At 35.6% G+C, this 17,598-nt stretch overlaps 1 protein-coding gene and 1 pseudogene across 4 annotated transcripts in view; one reads left to right on the plus strand and one right to left on the minus strand.

The window, feature by feature from the left end:
- The first annotated feature begins 7,345 nt into the window (after positions 1 to 7,345).
- On the plus strand, positions 7,346 to 9,874 carry LOC110596955 (lysophosphatidic acid receptor 1 pseudogene; annotated as a pseudogene).
- Positions 9,791 to 17,598, minus strand: part of Crot (carnitine O-octanoyltransferase) — a 47,420-nt gene continuing 39,612 nt past the window's right edge. For all 4 annotated transcript variants that reach the window (XM_078040499.1, XM_013365054.4, XM_005340014.5 and 1 more), the window contains exons 13-17: positions 14,820 to 14,943; positions 13,825 to 13,903; positions 13,650 to 13,743; positions 13,416 to 13,535; positions 9,791 to 10,507 (exon numbers count right to left, since the gene is read on the minus strand). In XM_078040499.1, coding sequence (XP_077896625.1) covers positions 10,387 to 10,507; positions 13,416 to 13,535; positions 13,650 to 13,743; positions 13,825 to 13,903; positions 14,820 to 14,943 — 538 coding nt within the window. In that variant the 3' untranslated portion in view covers positions 9,791 to 10,386. The remainder of the gene's footprint in view (positions 10,508 to 13,415; positions 13,536 to 13,649; positions 13,744 to 13,824; positions 13,904 to 14,819; positions 14,944 to 17,598) is intronic.

The following is a 17,598-nucleotide window of genomic DNA, read 5'->3' on the forward strand; positions in this document are numbered from 1 at the left end:
CACACCAGAGGGAAGAACAAAGTTCAGTGTAGAATTAACATGTCACAGAAATAGGGAAAATTCCAAAGGAAAAATAAATTGCTCAAAGGCCTAATCATTCTTTTGTATATTTTCAAATCATTCCATTGTAGAAAATAAGGGCTTTTATTTTCCATTTTTTTTGTTAATGCATGTTGATTGCACATATTAATAGGGTTCACTATGATATTTCCATACATACATGCAATGTGCATGGATGAAATTCAATCAATCACCCTGTTCCACCTACATTCCTGCCACAACCCTTCCCAATCCCTAGTGGTCACTATTTTACTTAAAGGTGTACTCTTCTCACCTTCATGTGAGAGAAAACATGTGGTACTTATCTTTCTGTATGGCTTATTTCACTTCACATAATGCTCTTCAGTTCCATAAACATTGCTGCAAATGGCAGGATTTCATTATGGTTTATGGCTGAATAATACTCCATTGTGTATATGCACCACATTTTCTTTATCCATTCATCTGTTGATGGGCATTGAGGCTGATGGACAGATAAACACAGGTGCAATAAACATGGGCACACGAGTGTTTCTTGGGTATGCTAGTCTTACCTCCTTTGTTTGTTTACACAGGAAAATGGTAGCTGGTTCATATGGTAGATCTATTTTGAGGAACCTCCATATAGTTATCTATAGTGGCGGAAATAATTTACATTCCTACCAACAGTGTATGAGTTCCTTTTTCTCCATATCCTTGCTAGCATTTGGGTTTTCTGTTTGTTTATAATAGCCACTCTAACTGGAGTGAGATGGAATATCATTGTAGTTTTGACTTTCATCTCTCTGATGGTTGATGATATTGAGCATTTTTTCATGTTTGATTATTTTAATTTCCTCTTTGTAGAAGTGTCTTCAGGTCATTTTCCAATTTTAAAAAGTGGATTACTGTTTTTGTTTGTTTGTTTGTTTAGTTTTTGAGTTCTTTTTTTATTCTGAATGTTAATCCTCCATCAGATGAACACTTGGTGAATGTTTTTTTCCCATTCTGTCGATTCTTTCTTCACTGTTGTTTCCTTCATTGTACAGAAACATTTGTAGATTTTTGCTTTTGTTTCCTGAGTTTTTTTCTATCCAGAAAACCATTGCCTGTACCAGGGGGTTGAAGTGTCTCCCCTGTTTTTTCCTAGCAGTTTCAGAGTCTCAGGTCAAACATTTAGGCCACTGGTATACTGGGAGCTGATTTTTGTACAGGGTGAGAGAGAGGAATCAAGTTTCAGTCTTCTGCATGTAGAGATCCAGTTTTCCCTGCACCATATGTTGAAGGTGCTGTCCTGTCTCCAGTGTATTTTTTAGTGTCTTTGTTGAGATGGAGTTGGCTGTGGATGTGAGGTGATTTCTAGGATCTATATTTTGTTCCACTGGTTTGTGTGTTTGTATGAAGAATTGGTATTTTGATGAGGATTGCATTCAATTGTAGATTACTTTGGGTAGTATGTATATTTTTAGCAACGTATACATACTAGTTTTTAAAATTTTTCCAACCCACAAACATGGGAGATCTTTCCATTTTTTTGTTTTCTTCAAATTCTTCCATCAGTGTTTTATAATTTTCATTGTAGACGTCTTTCACTTCCTTAGTTTACTCCTAGGTACTGTATTTTTTAATGAAGTTATTGTGAATGTGATTGCTTCTATGATTTCTTTCTCAGAAAATGTATTATTAGTGTATAGAAAAGCCAGTGATTTTGTATGTTAAGTTTTGTATCCTACTTAATTCATTTACAGTCTGATAGTCTCGTTGGAATCTTGAAGTTTTTCTGTGTTTAGAATCACATCATCTGAAAACAAGGATAATTTCTTAAAAAATTCTTTTAGTTGTATTTGGACACAATACCTTTATTTATTTATTTATTTTTATGTGGTGCTGAGAATCAAATCCAGGGCCTCATGCATGCTAGGCGAGCACTCTACTGCTGAGTCCCAACCCCAGCCCCAAAGAAGGATAATTTGACTTTCTCCTTTTTTATTTATATGGCTTTTATTTATTTCTCTTGACTAATGTGCTTTGGCTACGACTGCTAGTACTATACAGAAAAAGAGCGGTGAGAGTGGCATCCTTATTTGCTCCTGATCTTTGAGGAAATGTTTTCAGTGTTTTCCAATTCAATATGATGTTTTGCGCATTTGTCAATTATAGCCCTTATTGTGTCAATTATAAGTATAGATCCTTCTATGCTTAATGTGTTCAGGGATTTTTATCATGAAAGGATGTTGAATTTTATCAAGTGCTTTTTCTGCATCTGTCAAGATGATCATATGATTATTATTTTTTATATAATTGATGTGATATATTAAGTTCATTGATTTGCATATGCTGAACAATCCTTGTAACCCTGGGATGAAACCCACTTGTTAATTGGTAAGATCTTACTGATTGAATTTTCTACTATTTTGTTGAGAATTTTTGCATGTGTGTTCATTAGCAATACTGATCTATAGTTTTTTGGTTGGTTTGTGGTGTCCTTGTCAGGTTTTGCTAACTGGGTACTGCTGGCCTCATAGTTTCATCTCTTGGAGGAAACCCTTCCAATTCTATGAAATAATTGGCATTAATTCTTTAAAATTCGATAAAGTGAAGCAGTGAAACCATCAGGTCGTGGGCTTTTCTTTGTTGTGAGACTTTTTGTTCCTGATGCAATCTTACTTGTTATCAGTCTGTACAGGTTTTTTTTTTATGTCCTCTTGGTTCAATTTTGATAGGTCATATGTGTCTATAGAGATTTATCCATTTCTTCTCAATTTTTCAATCTCTTAGCATATAGTTTTTTATAATGATCCTTTGTATTTATACAGTATCCATTGTAATGTCTCCTTTTTTATCCTCTATTTACTTGGGTCTTCTCTTTTTCCCTGGTTAGTCTAGCTAAAGATTTCTGGCTTTTGTTTGTCTTTTCAAAGAACCAATTATTATCTTTTGTACCAATTTTAGTTTTTCATTTATTTCTGTCCTGACCTTTATTTCTTTCCAACTGCTAATTTGGAGTTTGGTTCCTTTTTTGCTTTTCTATATCCTTGAGATACATCATTAGGTTGTTTATTTGAAATATTTCCATTGTTATTGATGATGTCACCTATTGCTCTAAACCTCCCTCTTAGTACTGCTTTTGGTCTTTTGTATTTGTTATCATTTGTTTTAAGATATTTTAAACTTCCTCATCTGACTTTTTTTGACCCATTGTTTGTTCAAAAGTGTGTTGTTCAGTTTCCATGTATTTGTGTAATTTGTAAAATCTTTTGTTTTTGACTTCTAGTTTTATTTCATTTTGATCATAAAAGATACAAAAATTCATCTTTCTTTTTAATTTAATACTTGTTTTGTGGCCTTATAGTCTATTCTAGAGAAAGTTTCATGTGCTGATATACTTGTATTCTATAACTGTTGGATGAAATATTCTTTAAATGTCTATTAGGTCTATTTGATCTACGGTATAGTTTAATTTCTGTTTCTTTGATTTTTGGAGGGTGAGGTCTGTCCATTTGTTTTATGAAATTGGGTTCTCCAACATAAGGTACATATAGATTTATAATGATTACATCTTCTTGATAAATTGATCCCTTGGTCATTATATAGTGATCTTTGTTTCTTCTTACAGTTTTTATTTTTAAGTCTATTTTGTCTGACACAAATGTAGCTACTGCTATTTGCTTTAGGTTTCAATTTTCTAGGAATATAATTTCCCATCCTGTCAACTTTGTCTGTTTTTACTGGTGAGGTGAATTTGTTGTAGGCAGTATATTATTGGGCTTTGTTTCTTATCCATCCAACCAGTCTGTATCTTTTAATTAGAGAATTTTACCTATTTAAATTCAAGGTTATTATTAGAGTAAGGACTTACTCCTGTCATTTTGTTGATTTTCTTCTAGTTGTTTGAATATTCTTCATTCTTTCTCTTCTATTCATTTTTTTGTGTGTGTGGTTCAGTGGTATTGCTGATGCTTGATTCTTCTCTTTTGTGAATCTACTTTTCTAGTGGATTCATATTTTCACTTGCTTTCATGATGGTCATTCTATTTCTTTCACTTCAAATTTCCTTAAGTAACTTTTAAGTCTTGGTCTGGTAGAAATGAATTCCCTCGGTTTTTTCTTATTAGAAAAACTTTATTTCTTTATTCCTGAAGGTTAGCCTTGTTTGGGATAGTATTGTTGGTTAGCAGTAATTTTATTTCAAGACTTATAATATGTTATTCCTTTCCCTCCTGGTCCTTAGGATTTTCACTGAGAAATTTGCTGTTAGCCTAATTGGAATACCCTTAAATGTGATCTGGTATCCTTGCAGATTTTAGAATATTTTTGTCTTATACTTTTGACAGTTTGACCATAATAACTTTGAATAAATATCTTTTCTGGTCACATCTATTTGTCCTATAAGCCTTTTTTTTAGAGAGAGAGAGAATTTTTAATATTTATTTTTTAGTTTTTGGTGGACACAACATCTTTATTTTATTTTTATGTGGTGCTGAATATCGAACCCAGCACCTGGCACATGCCAGGTGAGCACGCTACCGCTTGAGCCACATCCCCAGCCCCCTATAAGCCTTTTATATATGGATGTCCATATTTTCCCCAAGATTAGGGAAGCTTTCTGTTATTATTTCATTGAACAGTTTTTCTATGCTATTAAATATTTTGTCCTCACCTTGAGTTATTCTAAAGAGGTGGATATTTATGGGCTGGGGTTGTAGCTCAATGGCAGAGCACTTGTCTCTCATACATGACGAATTGGGTTCAATCCTCAACACCACATAAAAATAAATAAATAAAATACAGATATTGTATCCATATACAACTAAAAAATTTTTTTAATCTCTTTCTGCTGAGTTTCTCATTCATTTCCTGTATTTTCTTACTAATTTCATTTAACTGTTTATTTTTAATTCTCTTGGGTCTCACTGAGCTTTTTTAAAAATAATCACTCTTTTAAATTATTAGGCACTTAATCCATACTGAATTCCTTAGAATCTTTTGCTAGAGTCATGTTCTTCTGGAAACATCATTACTTTTTCATATTTCTTATGCTTCTACATGGAGTTTTGTGCATCTGATGAATTGAGCCTCTCTACCACTTTTAGCGGGTAGCCTTCTTAGTAAGCAGGTTTCTCCTGAAGCTGTGTTTTGGGGTGTCAGTTTGTTTTGTAGCTTTATTGTTACAAATGTTAGCTTTATTTCCAGATGAGCACATTGATGCAATATTCGAATAGCTTCTTTGGCTGTGATTAGTAACTTTGGGTATAGTGTGTCTGACTCCATCACCATTCATACTATCTCTACAGGTCATACAAAAATGGACATACTCTAGTGGTTCAGAGAGCTATTAGGTGTCATGTGCTGTGTGGCTACCCCTACGGTGGGAGTAGTGGCCCTTACCAGTTGATGGGGATTTCCTCAGGCAGTGTTAATGCTATCTTCTGCTACTAGCAAGGGCCTCTGCCACTGGAAGCCCCAACTGTAGAGAGACACCTGAAGCTTTTGTCCTCTGATTATTTAGTGGTATAGGCTGAGATGCTGCAGGATGAGGTGGCAGCAGAAACCATGGTGTTGAGCTCTGCTGGTTTGGTGATAGTACCTTCCTAAAAGTTGGACAAGATTGGAGCTGGGAAAAATTGCACTCACTATGCCCAGTCATGCACACCCTGGTATGGGGTGACAGAGCCAGAGTTGCTCAATGCCCGTCAGTATGCACCTGTGGACAGCACAGTAATGGGAACCACTGTGTAACCCTGCTCTGCAACAGGTCCACAGTGTGGCACAGTGAAACTACACAGGTGCCTGCCTTCAGTCCTGGCATTGGCACAAATCTACATGTACTGGCCATGGCTTGGGTCTCAGAATTCAAGTGTCCTCTTCTGATTTTCCAGGGTGGCACCCTCCATGTATTTATGCCCATCTCCTAGAGCTTATAGAGCATCCAGCAAGCTTAGGTTAGTCACTCTGCTGGGGCAAATTGGGTTTATAAGGCAGTTTCCCCAAAAACCAATGCAGGGAATATTTGTGGAGTCCCAAAGATGGGAATACGCAGGTCTTTTAGACCCCCTGAAACAGAACTCGGAATTTTTTTTTTTTTTTTTTGGTGCTGGGGATCGAACCCAGGGCCTTGTGCATGGAAGGCAAGCATTCTAGCAACTGAGATATATCCCCAGCCAAATAGTTCATTTCTAAAAATAGCTCCTGGCTACAGTGCCCTGAGGGTACCCTGGGAAATGACATGAGATCCTTTTCCAAGGCAAGGCAACCGTGTAGTTTCGGGTTGTCCAAGTAGGGTGCAAATCTGTAAGGAATGAAACTTTCCAGGAACTAGAACAGCTAGTATCTGTACTAACATTTTACTGGGGCTTTTTCATCCTTACCCCTGCAAAGGAGACTCCCTAAACTCACTAATTTAATATGTACATATTTTTTCTTAGTATAATTTTGAAATATTAGAAATATATATTATATCAACTATCAATTATCAATGCTCAATATTTATAGCAACTGTATTGTTCCTCTTACAAATATCTTTTTCCAGAGAATTGCCCATTTTCCTATAACAAAGAAAGGTATGTTTAGATGGAGAGCAAAAAGAAATATTTTAGGAAACCCTTGGAATCTAACCACAGTGAATTTTTTCTGCATTCTTCATTTTCCTTATTTTCTACAGCAATATCAGTTCTTATGGATACCACAAGTTATTTGGGTCAATAAACTTTGAAAACCAAGTTTTCTATCAGTAATAAACCAGATACTACCAAAGAATTATTCAAAGGTGAACATATATATGAATAAATTGGATTTTAGTAGACAAGAGAGGGACAAAGAATACGTTATTTCAGTGACTCGAAGTGAGAAGTATCCAATTTATTCCTATATAATTATTCCTATACTTAGAAGGATCTTGAGGCATCTGACCCTGAAAATTGATTCAGTAGGTCTGTGTTGAGGCAGGAATCTGTTTTTAAAAAGCAATCTGGGTGATTTCAACTTCAGGCAAGTTAAGGAAACATGTTAAAGCATGGATGAAAAGGTTTGTCTGCATACAGCTTCCAAAATACCCAACTTGTTAGACATATTTAAAACCAAACAATTCTAGAGAATCATGGATCTGGAGAATTAGCAGAGAGGAGCCCCACTGCTCCTGTCAGTATGCAGCTCCAGTCTGTCAAATTCACAATCAGAAACACACACCTTTCTAGAAGTGAAGTTGACCCCATTCTTCGCAATCTCCAGTCCAGGGCTGCCCTGGGAGAAACTTTGCACCTTCTTTGAAGTTTTGAAACTGAACTAGGAGAGAGACCATACTCCAGGGGATCTGCAGGCCCTGTGATGTCTTCTAGAGCTTTTTGCATGGGGAAAAAACAAAACAAAATGAAAATGCAACATCCATAGGAGCCCTCCAGAATCCTGCAAGTTGTCTGGCAGTAGGGTTCACAGTTTCTCCTAGCATAACCCTGCGCTGATCAGCAACTACAAGAATTGGCTCCTGTGTATGACACTGTACTGCTGGGGCCTGATCACAACCCACAACTACAGTGTTGACACAGCTGCTGCCTCTACTTCCACCTCTGTGATTTCACAGCCATGAATCAACCACAGTGCTTCTACAATGAATCTATCACCTTCTATAACTTCAGTGGAAAGTATTTTGCCAAAGAATGAAACAGTTGGCAAGTTGTCGATGGGACTTAGATTCTAACTGTATCTTCATTTTGTTGGCCAACCTACTAGTCATGGTGGCAATTTACATCAACCATTGCTTCCATTTCCTCTTCATTACTTAATGGCTCATTTGGCTGCTGCAGACTTCTTTGCTAGGTTGGCCTATTTCTACGTGATGTTCAACACAGGTCCCAATACTCAGAGACTGGCCATTAGCATGTGGCTTCTCCATCAGGGCCTCAATGACACCAGCCTGATAACATTTGTGGTCAACCTACTGGCTATTGCAATCATGAGGCACATTTCATTTTTCTACACGGAGTTCTATACATGGATGAGAAACTGGCAGGTGGTAGTCGTCATTGTGGTCATATGAACTATGGTCATCGTTATAGTTGCTATGCCCAGTGTGGGCTGGTGACCTTTGTGGTAATGGTGGTTCTCTATACTTGCCTCTTTGGTTACATTCACCAGAGAATGTATTAGACTGTCTTGGCACAGTTCTGGATCCTAGTGGAATAAGAACATCATGATGTCTTCTGAAGACTGTAGTAATTATGCATAGTGCCTTTATCATCTGCTGGACTCCTGGATTGGTCTTGTTACTGCTAGATGTGTGTTGTCTGTAGGGCAATTTTGAGAATGTCTGTAGGCCTATGAGAAATTTTTCCTCCTCCTTACTGAATTCAGCTCTGCCATGAACCCCGTCATCAACCGAGACAAAGAGATGAGTCCCACCTCAAACAGATCCTCTGCTGCCAGCACAGGGAGAGCACCAACAGCCCCACAGAAGGCTGACTGTTCTGCTTCCACCCTCAACCACACCATCTTGGCTGGAGATCACAGTAATGGCTACTCTGTGGCTCAGAATGGAAACTAAGATGTGAAGCCAGCTGTCCTATATGGAGAAATGAACTGCCTCCCTCCACCCAGTTACCAGCACAAGGTGGGGAGTGAGAAAGGAGAAAAAGAAACTCTTGTATTTAAACATTAACCAATGGCAGTATTTATTCCTAGACCCCTATGAGACTTGATATATGCTGAAAATTCTGACAAATTGAGTCCATAACTTCATTTATATACCAGCTTTTAAAAATTTTTAACAATGTTATTTCATTTAATAAGCATGTTTATGTCTTTTAAAAAAACACTCAAATGCTCTGGCTCTCTAGACTATGAAACTGTACTAGTTTAAAAAAAAAACAAAACTACTAGTGAAGTAAAAAGTTCATATTTCTTCTATTGAGAGTAGTGTGAAAGATGTATCAAAGGCCATAGGCACCGATTTTGAATGTTTTCATAAGAAAATCATACTAATAATACTTCTAAGGATAGTCTGGCGCAGTGTAAAGAGTTTAAGCGTCAGTTGTAATAATGTTGAACAAATGATGAACAAATGTTTAAAAGGGGAATGTATACAACCAGTGCACTAAGTATACTGACATCTATTGCATTAAACTATGTGGTAAAGTGTTATAAAAATTGCCCCCAGTAATTCATGCCCTCTGTGCCCATTCTTAACAAGATGACTTTGTTCTTATTGAGAGGTGAGACTTTTCCCCCACTCCTAGAATCTGCACCTCCCTTTTGAGTTGTGACTTACCCAACAGAATGCAGCAGAAATGACATTATGTAACTTCAGAGTCTAGGCCTAAGAAACCTTGCAATTTTCACCTTTACCTCCCAGAAGACACCCATACCAAGTATGGACATCCAGTCTTGAATACTGAATGATCACAGACCATATAAGGAGACAGTCCTAGCCACAAAGTTCCAAAGAGTAGGTAAGACCACCTTAGACTTTCTAGCTTCAGTCCTAGCAACTCCATGATACAGCCATATGCACAAATTCAGGCAAGACCAGCAGAATTATCTAGGTGGGCACAATCAACTGATAGTTGTAAGAAAGGGTAAGTTGTTCTAAGTAACTAAATTTTGAGTGGTTTATTATGCAGTAATAAATAACTGAGATCAGAAAATACAAAGCAAACAGGAATGAACCATTTTTTCAAACACAAAATAAGTTTTATTTTCAAAAAGCAGAAACTATAAAATCAAGTAACAAGAAAGAAAAACCATAAAACCCTGAGATTGATTCACTATTTAGACAACTATAACAATTTTAAATATAAGTGCTTTATTTTTATATTCATAAAACTAATTGAAACATATCCTAATTTTATTAGAATTTTGTGAGTGTGTGTGTGTGTGTTGGAGAATGAAACCCTACAAAAAAAGCCCAATTCTTCTGTCTGTTCAACAGAAACTATTTTAGCTCACTTTTAAATTGTAGTGGTTTCCCCCATCAAAAAATGGACTCATATCCCTGTAGTGAATGGGAAAGCCATTGATTTTAAGAAAATTAGCATCCAATCATGAATTTCATACCCTTTGGCAATTATAAAGTGTTAAAGTGCTTGAAAGATGGACTTTCTAATGATGTTGAGAGATATATACAATCTATATAAGTATCAACAAAAATATTTAAAAATTAGAATAAGATTTGCATTGTTGAGGCTTATCTTAAACATTGCATAGTTCTATATCACTATTATAATTTGCATTGTTGCTGCATCAGAGGAAGCTCAAATTTACTACCTTCTGTGGTATAATAAAAGTATGATTCTACTTAATTTCTACATTTACCATCTTATATCCCCATTCTATTTTTAGTACCAGTTTAATGATCTAATTTTAGGAAGTGCTTAGTCTCTAAAGACGAGCAGTGCTCATCAGCTGCATCATATCATGGAAAGCATGAAAAATCAGCTGAACTAGTTTTTCCGCATCAGTCTCCGGACATGATTTCCAGGCTGAACAGGCCACAAAAATCCTGTGAAGCACAAATAATGAATGATTATACAAAGTACTCCAAACTGTGATGGTGGCTAGAGTCAGAACCTTTATACCACCTGGCTGTTTGTACATGAACTATGAATTCTTGCTGACATTAAGTATATGTAATCTGACACAATTACAACTGAAGGAAAAGCCACATTATAAATAATACTAGGGAATCCCTAATATGCTACCTGACAGCCTGAGGGCAAAATCGTACAAAAAATTAGAGCCCAAGTATGTTCTGGAGCAAGGTCTTTCCTTCAAAACAGAACATAAAACTTTTCCTTAAAAATGTCATTGGAATGAATTGGAATATGAATTCATGTTACCGTCTGCAGTGAAATTCGAACTATTTTGAGGATAGCAATTGAATAGCATTTAAGGAAATAAGAAAAAATAGCTTTTATCACTTCTTATCAGTATTTCTAGAAGAATGAAAGAGAAAAGTTCTCTTGAAGCCAAGTCATCCCTTCTACCATGTCCTTCTAGATCTCCATGACAGAAAAGTCCTAAGAAAGAATGTGGTGCCAGGAAGAAGTTGAAGTATATGAGATAGAAAATTGGTTTCTAGTGGACTCAGAGTAGATAAATGGGCTCCTTTCATGGAACTAGCCTTCTTCTTTCCAGACCCTCAGAAATTTTTAGGAAATACACAAATAAAGATCAACATCAAAGTACATTGTAAAGCTTTGTACTATATAGCCATGTAATTTTCACATTGCTGAAAAAGAGAACAAATTATGACTTTTAATATGAGCTTCAGATAAAACATGAAATAAAAACATGCTCTGGTCTTGCATATAATGATGAAATCATCTTTTCCCCAGTGCTGGGAATCAATGTCAGACCCTTGTGTGTACTAGGCAAGTGCACTACCATTGAGGTACATCCCCAGTCTACTGAAACCAATATTTAAGTGACTTATATTTGCTGAAAGATAAATAGGAAACTTTAGGAAGAACTGCCTTATATTCACCTAATGATTCATGATCACAAAGGTAATTTTCTAGCTGTATTACAAATGAATTCTGAAAGTTTTAGAAACATCTGTTAAATTTTTTAAAAACTGTTATCCTAAAATTGTAAATATAACCATTCCTACTTCCACAAACAATTCACCAAATGGAAGCCAATAAACCATGAAAAAATTTTCACTTCATAATTAAACAAAGAATTCAAGTTATAGTAGTATCTTTGCCTATCAAACTAGTTAAAATATAGAGCCTAGAGTTGACATCAGTGTGATGAAATGAGAAAGAATACACTAATAAATGTTATTTGTAATAATGAGAAATGAGAGAGAAGCAATTAGATTATGGAAATTTAGCTTATGGAAGATGGAAATCTCCAATCCTTAAAATACCTCAAAGCATATTTAATGGCATTGGAAATGGCTTGAAATAAGTTGGAATGAAGTCACAAAAAGGAAAAAAATTACTATATGATTTAAATTAGTATAAATCATACACAATCTATATACATTATAGATTGACAGCACCATATAATAAATCTTGTGACTTGCACAGAAAGTGTAATAGCTTTGCTCATACTTTTTCATATTTTACAAGATTTTTACAATGGAAATATAGTACTTTTAATGAATTTAATGTAGTACTTTTAATGATACTTTAAAATAAACCAATACTCTTTAAGTCACATAATTTTCAAGTTTTAACAATGAATGGAAAAAATTCTCTTCCAACTTCCAGGTATTTAATTTGAAAATTTATTTTTGGTGTATTATATGACTTGTAAATGTATGCCTTTAATTCTAAGAGCACAATGCTCATATATCCAACTATCTGCTGAAATAGCCTCTTGTGTATAAATATAATGAACTCCTATATTAGCAGAACTCTCCAAATCAACATGTACAAAACAGTTCTTGATTCTACTCAAGGCTCCAAAGCAATTTCTCCCCTAATTTTCTCCATTACAATAAATGTCACCATCAGAATTGGTAGTTGTACTAGTTCTAATTCCAAGGTACATCTCAGATCTTCCACTTCTCTCTACCTTATCAACAACCTTGAACAAGTTATCATCCTTGCTTCTTGGTATGGTTTGGATATGGTCTGTCCTTTTAAAAACTCACGTTGAAATCTGGTCCCAATGCAACAGAAATGGTGGAACCTTTAAAAAGTGATTAGGTTGTTAAGAGGAATTAATGCCATTCTTAAGAACTAGATGGGTTGGGGAAGTGGCTCAGTAGTAGAATGCTGTACCTAGCATGCATGAGGCCCTGAGTTCGATCCCCAGAACCACCACCACCACAAAAAAAAAAAAAAAAAAAAAATCAAAGGATGGTAATTATAAAGGGAGGGTACCCGTTGTATTCTACATCTTCCTCATATGCCACTTGCCTTTCCACTTTCTACCACAAGTAGAAGCAGTGCAAGGTCTTTACCAAATGTGGCCACCTGATCGTCCCAGCCTCTAGAATTGCGAGCCAAAATATACCTTTTCTTTATAAAGTACAGCATTTTTAGGTATTCTATATGTCAACATTTTACAAGTTTTCAGCCCAGAAGTTACATGTTTTCTTACATGTAAAAGGATCATTGGCTGTTATAAGGAGTGTAAATTGGGTGGATAGTAATATGGATAAGAATCGAGGGAGATGAGGGAAATTAGGAATGTACTGGTTTTGAGGATAGTATAATAACCTAAACCATGTTCTACATAAAAACTCCTGAAGACTGATATCATAAGTGTCTCAAAAGCAAGACAGAGAAATATAAATACACATTAAATACCTAAGAAGCAAAAATAGTTACTTATATAGCCAGTGACAGATGACAACATAATTTAAGATAACAGTGTAGGAGAAAAAACATTCAAATAATAAGAGTAATACCTTTCTTATTCTACCCAATAAGAATAAAAGAAAGCTGCCTCACCTGTCATCTCTGATATGGTAGAAAAATCCATATCCATTATGTATCATGGGAACCATTACTCCCTGGATTCGTAAATAACCAACCAGACTTGTTGAGAGAACAAAATTTCCACCTCCTCCACTGTGTGGCACAAAGAAAGGATGTTTTACTAGCCTATAGGTGTTTATATTGTTTCTTAAGAACTTTTAAAAAATAAACCAATTGCCTCAATTATAAAACATCATATAATATTACCTTCTGGAGAAAAGTGGGTCTGTGAAGAGCTCTGGAACAGGGAGACCCTCCTCTTTTGCTATGAGTAAAAGACCTAAAAGGTGACGGTCAAATCCTGCAATGAAACCCCAAAAAAGTAGTTAAAAAAAGTTTTAAACTCATTTTTTTTAAGTCAGAATAATTCCAAAATAAGTACCTTTTCCAGCTGAACACTCTTTCATCATTTTATTATGCTTTGCAAAAGCCTGTAACATCTTTTCCTGACGCTCAAGAAGCTATGGTAAAAATCAAGAAAATCAAGTTTCAATACAAATCAAGAAATCAAGTTCAATAAAAAACTGCAGAAAATCCAACTTCAAAAACAACAACAAAAACAAACAAACCCTAAGCTCATCATAATTAGGATCTGGATCCTTTGGGAGAGAAAAGATCCTAGGATGACTGTGACACATGCATTCATGTCTTTCCTTAGTTCCTCTATTGCCTTTTCTTTCCTGTATTCCCTGCATCTTAATTTTTTTCCCCCCTGGAATAGGAAAATAGAACTTTTAGGCAGCCCTGAAGTTATATTAGCAAACATGAATATAGAATCAACTGAGATTCCGAAACAAATATAACTAAAAAATGACAATGATGCAATTCTGTAAAAATAACACATTCACATCTATGAAAACTAAAGAAACAAATACCAACATTTTAGTAGGAAAGAAATATGCTGTTGTCTAAATATTTAAACAAAAAAAAGTATGAAACAAAACATAAACACCTGTCCATTATGTACCATGGGAACATAATGGTACATAATCTACATCTTCCTCATATGCCACTTGTCCTAGTGATATCAAAAACATCAACCACAGGAAGAAATTCTTCCTTTTAAAAATACTTTGGAAGACCTTCTGCACTTTACTAGTGGTGTTCTAAATGTGGATCAGTAGTATTCATACACTCAAAGTATAGAAAATGAAACAAATAGGCTTGTTTCCAGGTATTCTGTTTGTCTTCCCAAACACACCCTTCACTGGCAAATGGCCAAATACTTCAAAAACTTCAAAAAAAAAATTGTAAAAGTCTTAAAAGTATTTAAACGATCTAGGAGAACTAGAGCAAAGAAATTAGTTATTCAAGAGCCAAGGTTTCTTTAGAACAATTAAACAAATCCAATGATTTGTTTTCTTTTCCAATACTCACACTAGTAGAAGGATCCTGCATGGACTGGCACCACCTGATTGCCTCTACTGTACATGATCGCATAGTCTCTGTACGGCCATGATAGAAATATCTTGTCATAGCTGTTTCATAACAGCAACCAGGCCTACAAAAAAATTTTTTTAAGTGTATCGTAAGAAAGAAAATTCTTATCACAAGTACTCATTACAAATACAGTTAGCTAATAAAATTGGCTTTGTTAAGACTAAGCCCTATAATTCAGACTAGTGTTGAAACTTTCAATAACAAGGAAGCTATTTTTCAAATGGGACTAAGAAAGTACTCTGGTACCAAGGGCTGTTTCAAAGGCTTGGCTGTTGTCAGGTTATATACACTCAAATCTGTGGTATGCAGCTTTCACTATGGCCCCCAGTGATTCATGCCTCCTACAGTGTATAACCCCTTACTTTGAGTATGGGCTGGATTTAATGCCTTGCTTCTAGTGGAGAGAACATAGCAAGTGATAGGATGTCCCTTCTGAAATCAGGTTAGAAAGAGAGCTCTCTAGCTCTTTTACCTCCTTGCTTTGGGAAAGGAAGTTGCCATTCTGGGAACTACCCTATAGAGAGGCCAGGTAGCAAAAGACTGAAGGAGGTCCTTTGGACAACAGCTAGAAAAGAACTGAGTCCTGAAATTACCTTATATGTGAAGTTGGATTGCAGATCCTCCCTGAGGAGCGCCTACAGATGAAAACAAAGCCCTGGCTGACACTCACAAGAAGCACCTGCTCAACTGTACCTAGATTACTGACCTGCAGAAAATGTGATATAATGAATACTTGTGTTTAACTCAGTTTTAGGGCAATTTGTTACAAAAAAGTAAATAATATGAGTACTTGACCTTTGGTTCCTTTGTATATAACATGAATAACTAGAATTAAGTAGAAGCATTAAGAAGTTTCCCAGAGTGATAACTGTTTTCCTTGACTAAAAAATGATACACAATTTTAGTATTTTAAATTGCAACCACTTTGCTGCTATTCAAATTTATAGGTTGGAGTGTGGGCACTAGGAGAGTTCTACTAACTAGGAGTTATTGAGTCTCTTCAGTGTTTATCTGAGTTGAAAAAGGATCCTTTCAAAGTATGAAAAAGAAAACATAAATTAAAAATTTAAACAGCATTAAAATAACATTCTTTCAAACAAAAATAAAAATAAAAACCATTATAAATAGCCAGGCATGGTGGCTTGTGCCTATAGTTCCAGCTAATCAGGAGGCTAAAATAGGAGGGTCACTTGAGCCCAGAAATTTAAGACCACCCTGGGCAACATAGCAAGACCCTGTCTTAAAAAAATAGAGAATAAAAAAATTAAAAATGAATAATAAAAGAGAGTAACCACTGTATAGTCTCTAATGGCCAATGACCATTAATGGCTACTTAAAGTATTTAGGGAAGAAGCCAGACAGGCATGCCTAACCCTAGCACTCAGGGAGCTGAGACAGGAGGATCACCTGGGTTCAGGAGTTTGAGACCAGTCAATGTATCATGGTGAGACCCTACCTTAAACAAAAACAAAATATCTCAGAAAACAAAACAAAATAAAACAAAAAACAAGAAAACAAAAATTCAAAGAGGAAAATCTATAATGAATGCTGTTTGACAACTACTCTCAATCTTTACACGATGAAACAAACAGCATTAAACATTTTGTTTACTGTCATAAAAAATAAGAGCTGATTATTATTCCTAAATTTTTAGTTCTAATTATCAGTTTACAGAAATAAAGGAAACCAATAATATGTTAAAGAATACCAGGGAATTAAAATCAGGAAAATTCAGAAAACCCTTCTGTAGAAATGACCCAGTTTCTTCATCAAACAAAATGCAATAAGAAAAATGTGGGAGAAGGGATTCTTAAGGCTAAAAAAAGACTTAAGAGATATCAAATGCAATGTGTGAAACTTATGTGGGATTTGATCTGAACAAAAATCTGAAATTTCAATGTGTGAAATTTCTAATGCTGGCTATGATGGGCTAGCTTGCAGCAAGTCAGTCCTACTGCTGGGAAAAACAAGAAAAACTGGATTTAAAAATTAAAAAAAAAAATCTGTTTGAAGGATTTGCAGATTTGTTAAGGAAGCTAGATTGTGAATAGAAGCCCAGATCTGGAAAGAGGAGCAAATTTTTTAAGTGAGGCAACTTATTTAATGCCACTTCCTCCACCTTAAGAAATGTGACGCTTCATAAGACACATAAGCAAAAAGGCTGAGAAACTGAACAGAAAATTATTGGTAAGAAGCAAAGACATGAGCTTTCAATAATATCACCAAGCTGTGAAACAACCCTAGAGTTTAGGATAACAAAGGAGCTGGGGCAACATAGCAAGACCAAGATCTCAAAGATGGAAATCCAGAGATGGGAATCTGACAATCTGAGCTTCTCTGCCCTGGATGCATTTGCTGAATAGTAAAAGCAGTAGGCTGAATGGTAGAGAGACCAAGGAGAAAGTGGCTGCATAGAGACACAGAAGCAATCATCAATCTCATAGCTCTAAGAAATAAAAAATTAAGATCTTAAGGCTTGTTCTAGCAGAGTGGCCCAAGTAAAGACCCCAGGAGCTGACCATAGGAAAAAGGGCAAATAGAAACAGATCATACTAAAAGACACTAAAATCCAGCCTAGAATCAATACAATCTCTGAATGAACTAAGATAAGGCACCCTACTTTAACTGCCCATGAGAAGGTGAAGAAATTCTTATTTAAAGGAAAATAACATTATGTAGAGCAAGTTTTCTCAACCTTGGAACTGGAGATATTTTG

Source organism: Ictidomys tridecemlineatus, chromosome 2 (genome assembly GCF_052094955.1).
Source record: "Ictidomys tridecemlineatus isolate mIctTri1 chromosome 2, mIctTri1.hap1, whole genome shotgun sequence".
NCBI classification, from domain to species: domain Eukaryota; kingdom Metazoa; phylum Chordata; class Mammalia; order Rodentia; family Sciuridae; genus Ictidomys; species Ictidomys tridecemlineatus.